The sequence below is a fragment of the Streptopelia decaocto genome, assembly GCF_964273445.1.
Source record: "Streptopelia decaocto genome assembly, contig: HAP1_SCAFFOLD_2163, whole genome shotgun sequence".
Lineage (NCBI taxonomy): Eukaryota > Metazoa > Chordata > Aves > Columbiformes > Columbidae > Streptopelia > Streptopelia decaocto.
Genome location: NW_028117322.1, coordinates 1 through 20,674, shown reverse-complemented (window position 1 = coordinate 20,674; position 20,674 = coordinate 1). Strand labels below are relative to the sequence as shown.

The 20,674-nt window shown below is 45.5% G+C and overlaps 1 protein-coding gene across 1 annotated transcript; it reads left to right on the top strand.

The window, feature by feature from the left end:
• Nucleotides 1-83: 83 nt before the first annotated feature.
• LOC309451790 (homeobox protein PKNOX2-like) lies at nucleotides 84-20,247 on the top strand (the record flags this gene model as incomplete). The annotated part of the gene is made up of 9 exons (XM_082076490.1): nucleotides 84-163; nucleotides 917-1,088; nucleotides 4,239-4,427; nucleotides 12,834-12,960; nucleotides 13,043-13,140; nucleotides 15,000-15,119; nucleotides 16,940-17,016; nucleotides 17,395-17,573; nucleotides 18,730-20,247. Coding segments are annotated over 9 exons (1,290 nt in total), but the record flags the coding sequence as incomplete, so codon positions are not given.
• Nucleotides 20,248-20,674: the final 427 nt, after the last annotated feature.

Here is a 20,674-nt window from a genome sequence, read left to right as displayed (position 1 = left end):
AGATTTAACCCCTTCGCCTGACTCCGTCTTGGAAAAGACCATTGGGAATTGATTCATAATCATCTTTTGGACCATTTTTGGAGATAAACCAGTGGAGCAAACCCCATCGTGCTGGGATAACTGGGGTGCTGGGGGAAGACCATCCCTGGAGCAGCATTTTGCTGTAAGACTCCATAAATACTTTGATTTTTTAATTTAATTGCACAGAGAGGTTCATTGAGGGTCGTGCTAACTCGTGATCTTCAGCCTCTTCTTCTCCATGTGCTTTGTGTTGGAGGTGTGTTTGCATTTTATATTCCGTCATCATTAGAGCAAATTGTGGATTTGCAAGAATTGCAAGTTGTAGATCCGTATGAAGAACTGCAAGTCTTTGTTTTCTAAGATTCATCTCCTGGTGAGAAATAAGTGGGATTTGGCCCATTTTTTTCCTTCGTGTGTAGACCTGGTTGTACTTTATGGACGTACCTCTTGGTGGAGGTGGGACCTGTAGGTGTGTCCATAGGATATTGAGGGGACGTAGGAACATGGGCTTATCCCATCTGACATCTCCAACTATTGGGTGAATATTGATGTCCATCCCCAAAATGTGAATCCACCAGGACAGTAGATGCCTTCAAGACAACCGCCATGACGCCAAACTTTTTTCACCCGTGGCTTTGGTGATATGATGGAAGGCACCAAGACGCTGGCAGAAGTCATTGTCTGGTGGAGAAGATGGTGAATTTTGCTGGTTTTAAAGCTTTTTTTTCTTGTCGGAAAAGGTCCAGAGGGAGCACTTCCAGTGTTGGGTTGGGAGTGAGGTTTGCGTCACCAGTTTCTTGTGAGCTGGGAAGGAACAGATGGAGGGTGTGGGGTGTAAATGGAAATGGGACCTAAACCGGTGGGTGTTCTAGGGGGTCTCCTTTGTCATCTGCAGGCACCCGCTCTTCCCACTGCTGACGCTGCTCTTTGAGAAGTGTGAGCAGGCAACGCAGGGCTCCGAGTGCATCACCTCGGCCAGCTTCGACGTCGACATCGAGAACTTTGTCCACCAGCAGGAGCAGGAGCACAAACCCTTCTTCAGTGATGACCCCGAGCTGGACAACCTGGTAGAGGCAACTGGGGGTGGGCAGGAGGTTTTGGGGGGTTTGCGGAGAGGGGGTGAGGAACAAGTTATGAAGATCTACCACCTTAGGCAACGTCTTGGAGCTCTGTTGGTAGTGTTGACCGTCTTGGCAGTGTTCTCCATAGAACTTGCAACACCTTTTCCAGGACCTTCTCTGAGACCTTTTCCATAAGATTGCTTGGGGAAACAAACCCCTGCCCAATTTTTGAGTGGTTTTGCCACACAAATGTCATGACATCAGCCTATTTCCTGGGAACACCCAAGACTGAGGGCAGGTTTGTGCTCCAAAACTTGCGATTTCTGCAGGAATTCCTGCTCTCCAGGGCAATATGCAACAGCAACTGCGTTCTTGTCTTGCGCCATCTTGTTTCAAGTATTATGGGCAGCTCTTGTCCTGGAAAAGGCAAAATAAGAGCTTTTATCCAAAAAGGGTGATGTGTATCAATGGTTTGGGACACTTTGGGCCATTTTTGGTGGCTTCTCTATCATCGCAACCCAAGTTTCCTACCGTACCTATTGCCGCTGGAAGGTGCCTCAGAAGACTGCGTGGGATGGAGCTTTTCTCAGGAAACATCCCCAAATCCTCTTATTTTGTCCAGGAAGCCTCCACAGGTGGTCTCCATGGCAAGCTGGGTGGACAAGTCCATGACACCATCCTGATGGACTCTACTTGACGCTCGGCGAGCAAATTTTTGGGGTCAAAAGCAATTTTGCCCACCTCTGACCATGCAAAGAGCAAAGCACCTTCCTCAGGGGTTGGTGTGTCCCCTGGGACACATTACAGAGGGATTTCTGTCCCAGAAAAGAAGAAAATCGGGCAATTCAAAGGCAGCTTTTCCCAAATATTTCAGATATTGAGGACGGGAGTTTGTCCAACGACTGATACGAAAGGAAGAAGGAGAAACGCTCATCCAAGTGTGAAGTCCTAAAAGAACCCAAGAAACAGTTGCAAGATGGATTAAAATCCTGCATTTTTGAGCCTGATTTCAGCTTGTTTTGTGAGATCCCTATATCCCGAGTGGTTTAGGAGCCTGTGGAAAGTCCCCCGAAAATTATGGGGTGTGTGAAGCCCCACGTGCAGCTTCCAAAACCCATTTGGCAGTTTCTGTAGCCAAGAACAGACCAGAAAAAGCAACATTTTGGATTATTTCAGTTTGGGAACTGAATATGCACTGAATGTTGAGGTGGACAAACAAACCAAAATGAAATATTGTATTAAATTAGTTACAAATGGGCGCAATGACTTCACAAGAGGAGAGAGATGAAGCTAAAAACAGTCAGAAATTTTGGGGGAGGAAAATCTATTCCTACATATATTGAGATGAAACATCTCCAGCAAACACCTAGTGCAGGAGATGTGTCCACAGAGGCAATTTTCACTGTTTTTTGGTGGTTTCTTCTAAAAAAACCTGACACCAATCTTGTTTTTTGGGCCTTGTTTGGGAGTAACTCTTGCTGCAGAGGTGAAATTTGGCTGTGGAGAAACGCATCAATCGTGTGGATGGGATCACAGCACTGGACATATTTATATTCTCATATATATATATATGTATTCTTCTCCTATTTCTGGGATATATCTGCATGTATATATTCTATTTGAATGCCCAGAACGTCCCCAAAGCCGCCACGTCGCCCAGGGTGTTCGGCCTCCATCAAGACGTGGTTAACGTGATGCTGAAGGAGAACATTCCTATTGGCACAAAGGGAATTTGGGATGAAAAAGTCTCATTGTACACATAATTTAACATTTTAAACTGGTATTTCCCCCCTATTTCCACTCTGCGCTTTTTGGGGTGTTTTTTCTTCCAACACCAATTCCCGGGAAGTCGGTGCTGGCAAAGCAGGGCCGAAAAGACCGGTGGCTTAGCCGTCATTAGAATAAGAGTCATGTATTCCTCACCGCCGAGATGCACATAATTAGAAATTAGAAAAAGGTCAGATATCACCATTATCAACTCAATCAGCTGCCGAGTGCCACACAGTCAATTAATTCAGCATCTGTATTTTTTACGACCCCGCGCACGTCCGCCGTCGGACTGTAACTCTTTATCCGGACAGATATACGACGCAGTGGAGCAGGGACATAAAATGAGACCCTAAGCAAATGAGCTGAGATAATTGAGAGATTTATTTTTTATACATATATGTGTCAGGTCTTCTTGCCTTTGCCCTTGAATATTGACTTTCATGGCCGTTGAGCCCTGGGAGGATGCAGAGAGCCGGGGCGCGACGCCTCCGCCTCGCGGTTCGCAAGGGAGAAAGAAGGAAAAATGGAAAATAAAGGAAAAAAGTTCAAAAAGAAAGGCGAATAAAAAGAAAATAGAATTTTTGCAGCCACAACCTGGCATCCCTCTTGTTCACCCACCAAAAATTCACCTTTCCGTGGTGAAGCCACCACCCCAGTTTGGATTTTTGCGGATGTTTCCCCACCGTGGCGACCGGCGGTTTGTAAAGATGACCACTAAAATTTGCAAGTTAAAAACACCCTTTGAAATGCAAAGACGCTTTGTTACATAAAACCCGATTTATTGCCCCGGAGTGAATAGCTGAAATTTTATATATTATGCAAGATTTCAAACAGCAGCTGTAAAACTTCAGGTTTCAGGCTCGGCACGAGGAATGTTTTATGTGTAAATTTTTTCCCGTTTATGGGGTACGTTTTAATGAGGCCCAGGCTGACGGCGGAGCCGCAGCCCCATAATCTCGTTAGAAGAAGTGGCCTCCGGAGAATAACCAAACACTTCTCCACATCCAGGGCTTATTTTTGGGGGCAAGAAGAGCAATTCCCACGCAGGCAACGGGAATTTTTGTGCGTTTTGCAGAGGTGTGATTGATGGGGGGGAAAAGGAACCTGCAGGTGCGGAGGGATGGACTCTGGGATTGGTTTGGGGTGAGAACATTGATTTTTTTGGCTGGTTTCGGTGTTTTGAGAGAGGAAATGCATTTAATTCTACTGTAAATATCAGCTTCAAGTTAGATTTTCAGTGCGAATATTGATTTTTTTGGGCTGTTTTGAGAAAGGAAATGCATTTAATTCTACCATAAGGATCAGTTCCAGGTTAGATTTTGGGTGGGAATATTAATTTTTATGGGGTTTTTTCCAATTTTAACTGCTGTTATTATCCTTGCATAGATGGTGAAGGCAATCCAGGTGCTGCGCATCCACCTCCTGGAGCTGGAGAAGGTCAACGAGTTGTGCAAAGACTTTTGCAACCGCTACATCACCTGCCTCAAAACCAAGATGCACAGTGATAACCTACTCAGGAACGACTTGGGGGGGCCCTACTCCCCTAACCCCTCCTCCATCAGCCTCCACCCCCAGGTAACGCCTCAAAAATCGCCCGTAATCCCCAGCGTTGCACGTTGGGCGACGGGTGAGTCGCACGTTGCTCTACAACTCTTGGGGCCTCCTGACAATTCATGAAAACCCATCCACAGTTGAGGAAACTAATAAAAAATGACACATATCTTGCTTGTTTGGTGCAATAAGTGATGCTGTGGATAATTTGGGGGTTTTATGGCCTTTTTTAACGCCTTAAAAATCGCCCGTAATCCCCAGTGTTGCACGTTGGCCAATGAGTGAGTCAAGGATCTCTCTACAACTCTTGGGGCTTCCTGAAAATTCATGAAAACCCATCCCCAGTTGAGGAAACTAATTCAAAATGACACATATCTTGCTTGTTTGGTGCAATAAGTGATGCTGTGGATAATTTGGGGGCTTTGTGGCCTTTTTTAACACCTCAAAAATAGCCCGTAATCCCCAGTGTTGCACGTTGGCCAATGAGTGAGTCAAGGATCTCTCTACAACTCTTGGGGCTTCCTGAAAATTCATGAAAACCCATTCCCAGTTGAGGAAAATGGTTACAAATAACCCATATCTTGCTCATTTGGTGCAATAAATGATGCTGTGGATAATTTGGGGGTTTTATGGCCTTTTTTAACGCCTTAAAAATCGCCCGTAATCCCCAGCGTTGCACGTTGGCCAATGAGTGAGTCAAGGATCTCTCTACAACTCTTGGGGCTTCCTGAAAATTCATGAAAACCCATTCCCAGTTGAGGAAACTAATTCAAAATGACACATATCTTGCTTATTTGGTGCAATAAATGATGCTTGGGATAATTTGGGGGCTTTATGGCCTTTTTTAACGCCTTAAAAATCGCCCGTAATCCCCAGTGTTGCACGTTGGGCAATGAGTGAGTCAAGGATCTCTCTACAACTCTTGGGGCTTCCTGAAAATTCAGGAAAACCCATTCCCAGCTGAGGAAAATGGTTACAAATAACCCGTATCTTGCTCATTTGGTGCAATAAATGATGCTGTGGATAATTTGGGGGTTTTATGGCCTTTTTTAACGCCTCAAAAATCGCCTGTAATCCCCAGTGTTGCACGTTGGCCAATGAGTGAGTTGAGGGTCTCTCTACAATGCTGTGGATAATTTTGGGGTTTTATGGTCTTGTTTAACACCTTAAAAATCATCTGTAATCCCCAGCTTTGCATGTTGGCCAACAGGTGAGTTGAGGGTCGCTCTACAACTCTTGGGGCCTCCTGAAAATTAATGAAAACGCCTTCTCAGTTGAGGAAAATAGTTACAAATAACCCATATCTTGTTCATTTGGTGCAATAAATGACGCTGTGGTTAATGTTTTTTTCTTTTTTAATGGGCTTTTTTGACGCCTTAAATATGGCCGGTAATCACCATTGTTGCATGTTGGCCAATGGGTGAGTTGAGGGTCTCTCTACAACTCTTGAGGCCTCCTGAAAATTAATGAAAACGCCTTCTCAGTTGAGGAAAATAGTTACAAGTAACCCATATCTTGCTCATTTGGTGCAATCAATCATACTGTGGAGATTTTTTTTCCTTTTTTTCTTTTTTTTTTCTTCTGACCTTTTTATCCACGGGTTTGGCAGAGCCACAACCCCAATGTTTGTGTCTCCGCACAACGGAGAGGTGAGAACTTCTCTGAAACTCTTCCACTGCAGCAACGAAACGTCACGGGGATGGAACTGCAGAAAGAGGGCAAGAAATTTGCATTTTTTTGGTGAAAAAATAATTATTTATTGATGGGAGGAACAGAATGTTTTCCAGTTCTCCCCCAGCAATCCCACCTTGACTTTTATTTTATTTGCGTAATCTGGGTTTTAACCGGGAGAAGGAAACATCTGGTGACTCAAGCACAGTGGGCAAGTGCAAGGATGTGCCCAAGTACTGCAGAAATACCAAGTGAAACGGCCAAACCAAGCTGCACCTTGGTGGAATTTGGGGCACAATGAGGGATCTTTAACTTAATATTTGGAAAAATGTTGTCCATGGGTTGGGGTTTTCATGGGATAAATCTCGGCTGGTTGGCCCCAAAAGCTTCCTTGATGTGACACTGGGATTTGTGGCTCTCAAATACTGGATTTTTTAGGCAGAAAATGAAATTTGAAATAAGTGCAGCCAGCTCAAAATAAACCAGAGGCTGGGGGGCTTTTTTAGGGCTTTTCGGGACATTTTTAGGCTGGTAGAAATGAAAAATAAGAGTGATTTTTAGCAGCTGAACTCCGAGCGCCGCAGAGTTTGATGCCAACATGACGCTTGTGGCCACTTTCTTCCCCAGCGCCGCGAAGGGAAAACCCCCCCAAAAAGTTTTACTTTCTTATTTGAGTTTCCTGAAAGCACCAAACCACTTAATCGTTGCTCTAAAAAAACCCCCGGCCTCTCTCCATTTCCTAATAATCTCTAGAAATGGACTTATTATCCCTTCGCTGCTTTATGGGAGCATTCCTTATGATCAAAATTAGCAAGACACTTGCATAAAAGAGAACAATAATTGCTCAACGAGCATCTCGTTTGTAATTTATTAGTTTCTATTATTGTGCGTCGCCATGGCAACAGCTCGCATCCCGGCTGATGAGAGAGATGTTAGATATGAGCCGACGAAGCTCCCGGTCCCAGCAAATGGAGATGCACGGTTTTTATCAGTAATTTTCATGAAAATAATAAGTGAGGGAGTTAATGAGATGGAAAGCCGTCCTGTGGCTATTGTGATATTTTTTTTTAAAGTGTTGATCTAATTAGAATGCATCGGTCAGGAAAAGTAATGAGGATTTAGTGCTTCACAAAGAGGTGGGGATCGTATCAGAAAATTAGCACAAGTCATCGGAAAATAATCAGGCCCATGGAGACGTCCCAAGCGCCTCCGATTCCTGCGAATCCGGAGCCGCCGCCGTTTGCCTTCCGGGCACCACAAAGTTGAGAAAATCAAGTGAAGATTTGGAGGCAATTGCTAAATAGAATTCTCCCCAGAAAGACCCAAGTGGAGGGGAAACACCGTCTCGGCGGCGACGGGCACCGAAATATTCCCGGTGATAGACCAGAAGGAGCTGCTGTCTCATCTGGTCGTTGGATGAGGATGACGGAGCGATGATGATATGACAGAAAATTTTTTCTCATTAGCCAACCAAGAAATTTCAAGTGCCTGAATATACTCAGTACTCGCTGAGTCTTTTTGAGTTGTCACGAATAAGCTGTAAAAAAAAAGAGTGGAAATACTCCCTACCCATCAGTTGAGTTTTAAGGGCCAGAGGCCTGAAGAATCATGGGATCGGTATTTAAAAATGGCAGGTGGGACGACTTCACTAATTATTGTCCTATGCACCTGGGCAGGAACAACCCCAGGTTCAGTGTAAGTTGGGGAATGACCTATTAGAGAGCAGCGTAGGGGAAAGGGAGCTGGGGGTCCTGGGGACAGCAGGGTGACCATGAGCCAGCACTGGGCCCTTGTGGCCAGGAAGCCAATGGGACCTGGGGTGGGTTAGAAGGGGGTGGTCAGTAGGTCAGAGAGGTTCTCCTGCCCCTCTGCTCTGCCCTGGGGAGACCACACCTGGAATCTTGTGTCCAGCTGTGGCCCCTCAGTTCCAGCAGGACAGGGAACTGCTGCAGAGAGTCCAGCGCAGCCACCAAGATGCTGCAGGGAGTGGAGCATCTCCCGTGTGAGGAAAGGCTGAGGGAGCTGGGGCTCTGGAGCTGGACAAGAGGAGACTGAGGGGGGACTCATTGCTGGGGATCAATATGGAAAGGGGGAGTGTCAGGAGGATGGAGCCAGGCTCTTCTGGTGACAACCAGGGACAGGACAAGGGGCAATGGGTGCAAACTGGAACACAGGAGGTTCCACTGAAAGAGGAGAAGCAACTTGTTGGGGTGAGGGTGGCAGAGCCTGGCCCAGGCTGCCCAGGGGGGTTGTGGAGTCTCCTTCTGTGCAGACATTCCAACCCGCCTGGACACCTTCCTGTGTAACCTCATCTGGGTGTTCCTGCTCCATGGGGGATTGACCTGGATGAGCTTTCCAGGGCCCTTCAACCCCTCACATTCTGGGATTCTGGGATTCTGTAACGCACGTAAAACAGCTAAGGGGTGGCTAGTTGTTTTAAAAAATCAAAATAAAGGAAATGTGGTTAATATCAATGAACAAGGTTTTCTCAGGGCATGGGAGTGGCATCAACCATTTGATGAGCAGATGCACCAGGTTGGTCACGAAAGCCAAATATTTCTATTTTTTGTGAAGATTTTTGCCACAGGAGGCCTGCTTAAGAAATGATGGATGCGCAATAACAAGGATGTCAACCAAAATCGAGAAAACAACGTCCAGAGCTGTCAAAATGTCGTCGCGGGAGAATTGTGGTTGGATTCCCCTGGTGTATCCAATAGCACGGCCCTCGGCTTGGTGTCGCTTGTGCTTTCGAAGATGAAAAATGCAGGAATTTCTGGAAATGCAGAAATGCCTGAAGGTGATGGAGAGAGGAGAGAAAGACCCAAACAAGTGTTTTGCCTCTTGCCGAAATCTCACGTTGCCAAGTCTGTTGTTGGCCACGTTTGGGTGAAAATCCAGCATTTTTGGCTATGTTCTCAGCCTTCCCTGAACCTTTGTTACCTTACTGACATTTCTCTACCCTGTTTTCTCCATCGCTTTGTTCTTTGTGCTGTGTGTTGTTTTGGGGAAGAGTTTTAGCTTCTCTGCCTTCCGAACCCACCAAGCAATTCTTCCATTTTTCTTGGTTGGTTTTCACTCCCGTGAGTCCTCACCAGACTCTTTAACTCTCTCCTTTCATGTAATGAATATTTTTTGAGTGTTTTTCAGACAGGGACAGGAAAGGAGAAATGGGGAAAATCCAATTTAACCCAACAGTTCAACTTCCCTTCAACATCCAAGTTGTCCTCACTGCTCTCCAGTTGACTTCGCTTCCAAGGAAAACCCCACCACAAAGCCGATCATCTGGTGGAACCCCAGACTTCTAGGGACACTTACATTGGGTTACATTTTGTATTTCTCAGCTGTTGTTTTGAGTGAGAATCACAGCAGATTGGCACTATTTATTCATATTTGGCATTTTCAGGATGCCATTTCTTCTTCTCATCTTCCCACCCATCGTGTGGGTGGTTGGAGGTGACAGTTGGGTTGGCTGGACTTGACGCAGTAATTCTCTCTATAAATCTTAATTTCTATAACTTTGCCCCGTGGACAAGCCGGAGTTTCTCTGTTGCTAATATTTAAATCCAACTTTGTTCTTTTTTCCATCTCCATCCATCCACAAAGGAGCTTTAAGAACCTCCTTTCCATGACTTTGAGGTTGACCGACTCTTTCTCCTTAAACTCATTGGTTTCTTTCCTTTTTTCCCTAATTTTTCCCCAACTTAACTCGATCGCAAGCACATTTCACAGAGTTGGGATGAGGTGCAAATTTTTGTGTGTGCCACCCCAAAATAAATAAAAATTAATAAACATCATACAGAGGAAGGACATCAGCCCAAGTAGCATTTGTCTACACTTGGACACTTGATCGCTGGCAGTTGACGCATTGTAAGGAAGGTTGTTTCATGTTTTTTTGGTCTTTTTCTTCATTAAAGTGACTTAATTTGGAGAGATCATGTTTTCCCATCAGCGCTGAGATGCGGCTCTGCAGAGACACCTACTGAAACAGTTCTTTTTACACTCAAGCTTTCGAGTCGCTGGAAACATTTCAACTTCGAGACCTAAAATATCAAACATTTTCCACTGCAGCAAACCCCAAGTGCAATGTAATTTTGGCTGGCATTTGCCATCCAAGGCAATTAGCGTGCAAAATATAATTTTTTTAAATCTTGGAGATATCTTGGCAATAAGAGACGTGGGGGGACTAATGGACAGGAAGCTCAACATGAGCCACCAGTGTGCCCAGGTGGCCAAGAAGGCCAATGGTGTCCTGTCCTGGATCCAAACCAGCGTGGTCAGCAGGACAAGGGCAGTGACCCTTCCCCTGTGCTCTGCATTGGGGAGGCCACACCTGGAGTGTTGTGTTCAGTTCTGGGCCCCTCCGGGCAGGAAAGAGATTGAAGTGCTGGAGCGGGTCCAGAGAAGAGCAACAAGACTGGGGAAGGGACTGGAACACAAGCCCTATGGGGAGAGGCTGAGGGAGCTGGGCTTGTTCAGTCTGGAGAAGAGGAGGCTCAGAGCTGAGCTCAGCACTCTCTAGAACCACCTGAAGGGCAGTTCTAGCCAGGTGGGGATTGGGCTCTTCTCCCAGGCATCAGCAATAGGACAAGGGGCCATGGGCTTCAACTCTGCCAGGGGAAATTGAGGCTGGAGATGAGAAAGCAATTCTGTGCAGAGAGAGTGGTCAGGATTGGAATGGCTGCCCAGGGAGGTGCTGGACTCACCGGCCCTGGAGGTTTGTAAACTGAGATTGGCCATGGCACTTAGTGCCATGATCTAGTCAATGGACTGGAGCTGGACCAAGGGTTGGACTGGATGAGCTCTGAGGGCTTTTCCAGCCCAGTCCAGTCTGTGATTCTGTGATTCTGTGATCTGTATTTATTTTAAGGCTGAGTCTTTACTTCCATTGGGTGCCCTTGGGTTCGCAGTGTCACTGCAGAAAAAAATGTGATTTTTTAAAATATATTTTTCTAATAATTAGTAATATTCTGCTTTTTTGGGCACTGCTGAGCTGGTGTTTTGGGACGGTTTTCATAAAATGCCGTTGAAAATGACTTTGACCACTAGATCTGGAAACAGCATTTTCTTGTTTCAGTTTTGTGATATCCCAAATTATGTTTTCCCAATTTCTTCCAATTTCTTCCCTCCTAGATGTCATTTTTTTGAGGAATCGTAGAAAAACAAGGAAAAACAGGAGGTCCCCAGGCTGATCCACATCTCTGGTCACCCCCAGATTTTTGAGGTTCTCCAAGGACATTTGGTTTCCTAGGGATATTTACCCCCAAAAAAGACCCAACAATGGCATGTTTTCCCCCCAGCAATGGGAAATGTACTGACGTGGACACAAGGGTACCCGAATGATGCACCCACATCATGTCTAGATGTCCAATTAATTAGTTTGTACCTTCAAATTACCATCTCTGTAGTTTGCTTGCAAGGAAAAGAGGAGTGATGGCTTTTCCTGACCCGTCCACATTTGCGTGGTCACATTTTCCAGTGTTGTCGCTTATTAATAGTCCAGATAAATCCTATTTTCTTAAGCCCAAAAAATGGGTTTCGTGGAGAAATGCATCAAAATTAGGGGAAATTGAATAAAAAAGGTGAAAAAATATCCCGTTTGTTGACATTTTGTTCGGCAGCTGCAAAGCACTTGGACACCAGGGAAAATGGGTAGGAAAGGGTGAAAAAGGTTTTTATTGCAAGAAATGAGGGCGGTTTTATTTCCATTACAGTTGGGTGAATTAGAGATATTCGTTTTTCTTTGGCTTATTTGGAAATGAAAGTTTTTCTAAATATTATCAGTGTAATGCACAAAAGTCCTGCATCCCACTGCATTCCCCCATAATGATGACTCCCTTCCCTTCCCTTCCCTTCCCTTCCCTTCCCTTCCCTTCCCTTCCCTTCCCTTCCCTTCCCTTCCCTTCCCTTCCCTTCCCTTCCCTTCCCTTCCCTTCCCTTCCCTTCCCTTCCCTTCCCTTCCCTTCCCTTCCCTTCCCTTCCCTTCCCTTCCCTTCCCTTCCCTTCCCTTCCCTTCCCTTCCCTTCCCTTCCCTTCCCTTCCCTTCCCTTCCCTTCCCTTCCCTTCCCTTCCCTTCCCTTCCCTTCCCTTCCCTTCCCTTCCCTTCCCTTCCCTTCCCTTCCCTTCCCTTCCCTTCCCTTCCCTTCCCTTCCCTTCCCTTCCCTTCCCTTCCCTTCCCTTCCCTTCCCTTCCCTTCCCTTCCCTTCCCTTCCCTTCCCTTCCCTTCCCTTCCCTTCCCTTCCCTTCCCTTCCCTTCCCTTCCCTTCCCTTCCCTTCCCTTCCCTTCCCTTCCCTTCCCTTCCCTTCCCTTCCCTTCCCTTCCCTTCCCTTCCCTTCCCTTCCCTTCCCTTCCCTTCCCTTCCCTTCCCTTCCCTTCCCTTCCCTTCCCTCCCCTCCCCTCCCCTCCCCTCCCCTCCCCTCCCCTCCCCTCCCCTCCCCTCCCCTCCCCTCCCCTCCCCTCCCCTCCCCTCCCTTTCCCTTTCCTTCCCCTTCCCCTTCCCCTTCCCCTTCCCCTTCCCCTTCCCCTTCCCCTTCCCCTTCCCCTTCCCCTTCCCCTTCCCCTTCCCCTTCCCCTTCTCTTCCCTCCTCTTCCCCTTCCCCTTCCCCTTCCCCTTCCCCTTCCCCTTCCCCTTCCCCTTCCCCTTCCCCTCCAATATTGCATTAAATACTCAAAAAAATCGGTCAATTTGGGAATCATCGGTATTTAAAGTCAGGATGCTGCGTGTGTGTAAGATCGGGGTTGTGTTGTGTTTCTCTCCGCAGGAGATGCTGCAGAGCTCCCCCGCGGCGCTGCCGCCCGCGCCCAACGCTGCGCCCGGCGTGGTGGTGCCGGCGGCGCTCCCGCCGGCGAACTTGGCCATGAGCGGCGGCGGCTCCCCCGCCGTGCCAGGTGGGACCGCGGCGCGATGGCGGGAGACGTGCGGGGGTTTCGGGAGCGCCCCGTGAGGTGCTTGTTTTGGGTTGTTCCGTAGGCGGCGCGTTGTACCAGCCGGTGACGATGGTGACGCCGCAGGGACAGGTGCTGGCTCAGGCCATTGCGCCCGGCGCCCTGCAGATCCCCAGCGCACAGGTGAGACCCCTTGTGACGTGTGACCCTGATTTCGCCATAAATTCAACCCCTGGAGTATCCTAAATTCTTAATTAGCAAGGAACATTGATTAAATACATCAGCCGGACGCTTTGCGGTGCCCGATGAATTATAGCGACGACCTCACAAATTGTAGTGATGCTTATATTGTTGCTCTGTTATAGAGTATTGCAATATATCCTTAATAATCTAGACCATATAATTATATATTTCTACACAATTATATAAGCAATATAGAATATCTATAGTATGCAATAAATATATAATAATATATAATTATATATTATTCTATTACAGCATATATCATTACATTATATAATAGATAGTATTAATCATGCCCTAATTATTAGATGATATGATAATGATATGATCTAAATGATCTAATGTTTTATGTGATATGATATGATTACTAAAATATAATACAATATAATATAGTATGATATATATTATATAATATAATATAATATTATATTATATTATATTATATTATATTATATTATATTATATTATATTATATTATATTATATTATATTATATTATATTATATTATATTATATTATATTATATTATATTATATTATATTATATTATATTATATTATATTATATTATATTATACAATACTATACAATACAATACAATACAATACAATACAATACAATATAATATAATATAATATAATATAATATAATATAATATAATATAATATAATATAATATAATATAATATAATATAATATAATATGGTATTATATCATATTATATTTATTTTATTTTTTATTATTTTATTTTATTTTATTTTATTTTATTTTATTTTATTTTATTTTATTTTATTTTATTATGATTTTATTATTTTATTTATTTTACATTATTTATTTTGTTTTCTGTATAATAAATATTTTACTCCATAGCTCTGGTATCACCAGCATTTCCTGTCTGCTATTGCAATAACATCACCCATGGGAAAAGTCTCCTTTTTTCCCCTTCTTTATGGATTTGGGGGTATTTTTTGGCCATTTGCTCTGTTTTTCTTCAGGTTTTCCCCACATGGCCTCATTCTTGCATCAAGTTGGGCTAAAAATTGATTTATTGGGACAACTCGCTCTCCCTGTTGGCTGTGTTGTAACCTGGGGTTGCATCTGTGCAGGAACAACCCCAGGTTGCAGTATAAGTTGGGGAAATAAAGAGCTGGGGAAATCAAATCATAATAAAATATCCCTTTTAAACTTAAACGCCGTTCAGTTCCCGCGACCTCATTAAAACTTCTCCTCCATCTTTATTTTTGATATTTTTTTGGGGGGGGAAAAGCAAATTTTCACTCGACGGGCACGTTGCTCCTTATGGTGGGAGAGGGGGAGGAATCCAGGTTGATGGGTGGTGGGGGTTTAACCTCTACTATGTGAAATCATCCTTGATCTATTTCTTTTTTAATAAATAATACTTTAACCCCCTCGTTGCACATCGAAAATGGTTGTGACACCAGCACCACGGTCCCCAACTGTGCTGGTGGCACCGCGGGGAGAAAACGCTCATTGCAAAGCATTGGCTAAACAATAAGATATTTAATAGAGATCCTGGGCGAAACTGGGGATTTAATGCAAGTTTTTTGGGGAAAAGAGGGGATTCTAATGCAAGCGTTTTGGGGGAAAAATGGGATTTTAATGGAAGTTTTTTTGGGGAAGAAAAATAGGATTTTGATGCTCCCTACGAGCTCCTGTTTGTTGCACTTGCTCCTCTCTCATTTTTAGGTGAGTTTTGCTCATTTTTGGGGGTGGTTTTGCTCATTTTTGGGGGTGGTTTTGCTCATTTTGGGGGGAATTTCAGCCAATTCTCTCCCCCATCAGGTGAACCTGGATCTCACCTCCCTCCTCGATGGCGAGGACAAGAAGTCCAAGAACAAGCGGGGGGTCCTGCCCAAACACGCCACCAACATCATGCGCTCCTGGCTCTTCCAGCACCTCATGGTGAGCAAAACACCCTGCAAGCCGTAAAAAAACCCCAAAAATTAACAAATCAAGGTGGTGGTTTGTCTGGATTTCTGTTTAGAGTCACAGCTTTGATTTACTTTAGGAGTATTTTGGGTTGCAAGCGTTTTCGCTGCAGGTGGCAAAAATACTCCCTTGGTGCATGATGAAGCGAATAAACACAGAGCGGGACTCCCCAAAATTATCATGGATGGGTGATGGGTATTTTTTTTCACAGTTTACTACTCAAAAAATACCCTTTTTCAGCCAACCAGAGTGGGAAAAGCTCCACAGCTTTGTGTCGACCGGTAGTCAAAACGCAGAATTGCAAAATTCACCATGTTTTTGGGGAGCTCGGAGGACGCGACCGGTTTATTTTCATGCAAGGAAAAAGCGGAGCTGGAAGGAGGACAGGAAGCTTAAAAAAAGGTGTTTTTCTTCCGCATAATTTGGCCGATAAATCACTGAGAAGCCGGTTGCTTGAGCAGCCAGGAAGGTTGGAGACCCCCCAGATGGACCGTAACATCTCCAAGGAGTAGCTTGGGGTTAAACATGACCCAGGACATGGAACAGCAGCTGGTTGGGAACTTTCCAGCCTTTTTTTAATGGAAAATGGTGAATTTTTGGCATTGAGGGTAAGAGCATTGCCATCGCAAGCTGTGTCCTATATCACCCGTACTTTTGGAGGGCTGGATACAGATTTGCCAACAGAAAGATGATGTAGGAAAGCAGAAACTTGAGGAAAGGCTGAGGGAGCTGGGGCTCTGGAGCTGGACAAGAGGAGACTGAGGGGGGACTCATTCCTGGGGATCAAGATGGAAAGGGGGAGTGTCAGGAGGATGGAGCCAGGCTCTGCTGGTGACAACCAGGGACAGGACAAGGGGCAATGGGTGCAAACTGGAACACAGGAGGTTCCACTGAAAGAGGAGAAGAAACTTGTTGGGGTGAGGGTGTCAGAGCCTGGCCCAGGCTGCCCAGGGGGTTGTGGAGTCTCCTTCTGTGCAGACATTCCAACCCCCTGGACACCTTCCTGTGTAACCTCATCTGGGTGTTCCTGCTCCATGGGGGCATTGACCTGGATGAGCTTTCCAGGTCCCTTCCAACCCCTCACACTCTGGGATTCTGTGATTTTGTGACCCTTGGGCGATTCCTCCATCGGGCATCAGAGATGTTGTGGTTTGAAACCTCGGAGCGTCGGTGCTCCTCATTTTATTGAGTTTGGAGTTTTGTAGCATCAGCAATGGAGAGATTTTTACCAAAAAAGAGACATTTTTAACCACTTTGGCATCCCTGGTGGGATGGAAGTCTCCGGTGGACCATGACTTTGGGTGGTTCTCTCAAAGAAATCTCATCATTTTGGGGGGAAACAGCTGGAAAACAAGTTGCGACTCAACACCAGTATTGGCTCATAGCTCTGAAAAACGACATATGGGGCTGGTTGGATAATAATTGAATTTTTGGGTTGGAAAGGAGGATTTTAGCACGGTCGGGTGAAGTGTTGAGTGTTGGTGGTCTCCCAGCGCAGATGTTTTGGGGTGTTTGATTGATGCATCTGACAAAGGAGCGTTTTGGGTGATGACGGGGTTTGAAGCCCAAATGCAACCTTGAAAAACAACCACTGCTAGAAAATTGCTACTATTAAAAAAACCCCAAACTATATTCCTTCAAGGAAGAGCCGTAAGGACATCGAGGAACCTGTGATGCTCTCGGATGCCACCTTTGTGTCTTGCAAATTCAGGTCAACACCAAATTCTTCACTCAGCGCTACTGTTTTGCGCACAGGGATGTCATTTTGCTGCCCCATCTCTCTTCTTTTCCAGCACCCCTACCCCACGGAGGACGAGAAGAGGCAAATCGCCGCCCAGACCAACCTGACCCTCTTGCAAGTCAACAACTGGTGAGCGTATCGGTGGCCCGGTCGTCTTGTTGACTTTAGAGATTTTCTTTTTCATGCTATTTAATGCTTTTTTTGGGGTCACTTGGGCAGTTAGGGACGATTTTTGGGAGATGGGCCGGTGTGTTTTTAATTGTCGGTGTCCGTTTGTGGAGTCTCAGTGCCCTCTCCTGGCGAAGCCAAGATGTAGCCACCTCCAGCTCTGCTGGGAAAATTATTGGTAACATGCCACAGACTAATAAAATTGGGTAAAACACAAGCTTTTTTGGACTGCGCAATCACTTTCAAAAGGGTTTTGTATTACAACTCATTGAATTGCTTTAATTTCTGTTGTTTTAACCCAAAATTGGTGTTAACAACTCTTTCATTTTCCCCGGCAAGGTTCATCAATGCCCGGCGGCGCATCCTGCAGCCGATGCTCGACGCCAGCAACCCCGACCCAGCGCCCAAAGCCAAGAAAATCAAATCTCAGCACCGGCCCACCCAGCGGTTCTGGCCCAACTCCATCGCGGCCGGGGTCCTGCAGCAGCAGGGTGGCAATTCGGGGACAAATCCTGATGGTAAGGACAAACCCGGGTGGCCTCTGCCCTTCCTGGGTGGGGTGGCCACACGTTAAATTACGGCCTGATGTTGGTGATTAAGGATTTCTAGAGTCTTTTGTCTTCCTCTGGGGAAAAAAAACGTGTTGAAGAGGTGGCTCATGAAAGAAGGTCCTTCCATTTGTCCAAGGGCACCAGTGATGAGGCATCTCCTCAAGGATCATCTGCTCTGGGGCACCACTTGGGGTGTCTCCTGAGGTGCTGGGGAGGAGATGAAGGAGGAGATGGGGAGAGGAGACAAAAAAAGATGAGAAGAAGGGAGAAGATGGGGAGAAAGAAGATGAAGAGAGAACAGATGGTGAAAATGAAGAATAGAGAAGATGAAGATTGAGATGAGATGAGATGAGATATGAGATACGAGATTGAGATGAGATGATGAGATGAGATGAGATGAGATGAGATGAGATGAGATGAGATGAGATGAGATGATGAGATGAGATGAGATGAGATGAGATGAGATGAGATGATGAGATGAGACTGAGATGAGATGAGATGAGATGAGATGAGATGAGATGAGATGAGATGGTGGGATAGATGAGATGAGATGATGAGATGATGAGGAGATGATGAGAAGACATGAGACGGGATGAGAAGATGAAGAGAAAATGGACAGAGAACAGATGATGAAGAGAAGAAGATGGAGATGACAGATGAGACAAGATTAGAAGACAGACAGAGAACAGATGATGACGAAAATGAAGATGGAGATGAGAAGACAGTTGAGACAAGATGGGAAGAGAGAAGATGAAGAGAAGATGGACAGAGAACAGATGATGACAACGAAGAGGAGCAGAGAAGATGAAGAGAAGGTGAAGGAAGCCGAGATGAGCATGGACTAGACAAGGTGAGAGAGGATGAAGATAAAGTGGAAATGAAGAGAAGATGAAGATGTGCCCAACCAGTGAGGGTTTCTTGTTATTTGATGAAGACATATGAGCTAAAAAAATGAAGGACTGGGCCTTGGGGAATGTCTGGGGCAGGTGGGACACATACTCTGGCTAAAACCAAGATTTTTCCTTATTTTTTTTTCTTGCTTTCTGCACTTTTTTGGTCCTTTTTATATTATCTGAGGAGTCCTTCTTTCTGTAATTTCTCTATTTTTGTTTTCAAATTTCAGGCTCGCTCAGCATGGACAACCTGCAACCCCTCTCATCAGCCACGGCCACCATGGCCATGCAGCAGGCCATGCTGGCCGCCCACGACGACTCGCTCGACGGCACCGAGGAGGAGGAGGAGGAGGAGGAGGAAGACGAGGACGAGATGGAGGAGGAGGAGGAAGAGGAAGAAGAGCTGGAGGAAGAGCCCGGCGGCCCCGCAGCGCCCGGCACCGACCTCAGCTTGGACCACAGTGACTCGCTGGAATAGCTCGTCCTGCGCCCTCCCCACACCTGCGACAGCACCGCAAACCCCGATTCCCCCAAAAATGCCAAAAATTACCAAAAATGGCGAGAACAAAAGAAGAATTGGTGAGAAAAGAGCAAATTGGAGGCACTGGCGGATGCCGAGGGAGCGCGGCGTCGGCGCAGGGAAGCGAAAGACGCTTGTTTACAAGGCACATATTGTGGCCACGTTAATTTTTTTTGGTGTTTTTTTTGTTTTTCAGGCTCTATTTTTATTTTTCCCTTTCCCCCGTCATTTTTGGGTAAGAAAACGTTTTTAGGGGAAACTGTTCCCCCCACGCGACGCTGTCGGGTGAATTGTCACCGGGCGCCACCGCGTCCGTCGCTTGGATTTCTTGGTGCAAAAAGAACCAACAAACCACCCCAGGATTGATGCTTTTTGGGTCTTTTCCCTCCAAAAAACACAATTCACGGGAATAAATAACACGCGGCGAAAAAGAATCACTGGTGAACGCAAATTCTGCTTCAGGTTGGGTCTGAGGATTTCACTGATTGCCCAAAACTCCCCGTTTTGGGCCCGTTTGCTGACTCCAGATGCAACTTTTGGGAAAAGGGAGGAAATGCCCCCAAGTCCTTTAATTTATGTGCTAAACCCCCATGAAATCTGGAAGAAAAACCCACCTAAAGGGCTGAGATGACGCCAGGTCAGGATGAGACATTTTGGCACCGAATCGGGATAAAAATGAATTTAAAAACACAGATTTTCACCCGAAATGAAATGTTGACGTCCCAGATAGGAGGAAATTCACTATTGCTGCTGGAAAGGTGGTTTTTCCCCCATATTATGTGGGGAAATTGTGGAGTTTTACTCCAAATGAGCCACAGGGGATGATCAGGAAAAACAACCTGATGTACTGTAGGTTGTTTTAATTTGGAAAAGGGTGGATTTTGCCTAAAAATGTGCAGGGGGCAACACAAAAGAAAACGTGGGGTAATAATAATAATAATAATAATAAAGGAATTTTCTTCTGCAGGTTCGTCCCATAAATGCAGGTTTCTGTAAGAAGAATTTTGCGGCTTTTTGCCCGTTTTGTCCTTATTTTTTTGGCTCTTGAGGAGAGAAATGAATAAAATCAAAGCAACTTGGGGGTGGAAACAATCGACGAGAGACGCAATGGGCAGAAAAGCCTATTTTTCGATACTGATCTGGCGTGAATGTATCTGTAATTTCATAAAGGATTCGTTGTGATTTAGTATTAATTCCTGGCGGTTTATTATAAAGTGCTACGAGATGAGGGTTTGCAGATGTATTTTCTTGGTAGAAAACCCCCAAAATGGGTGGATTAGCCTCAAAATGGGGGAATAATCCCCCAAGGTGGGTGAATAACCCCCTGAAATGGGTAAAAATCTCCCCCATATAGATGAATCAGCCCCCAAAAATGGGGGAATTGACCCAGAATCCACGACTGACAAACCTACAAAAATAAGTGATTCCCCCCCCCAAAATGACCTGATTTTGACCCAAAATGAGTTATATTCGCCAAAAACAAGTGGTTCTCCCCCAAAATGAATTTTGTCCTCCATGAATTTGATTCTCCATAAAATGTGTGATTCCCCCCCAAAATTAAGTGATATTCTCCAAAAAATCCGTGAATCTCCCCAAAATTTGTGATGCTCCCCAAAATCCCCCCCCCCCCCCCCCCCCCCCGCCCACTTCCTAAT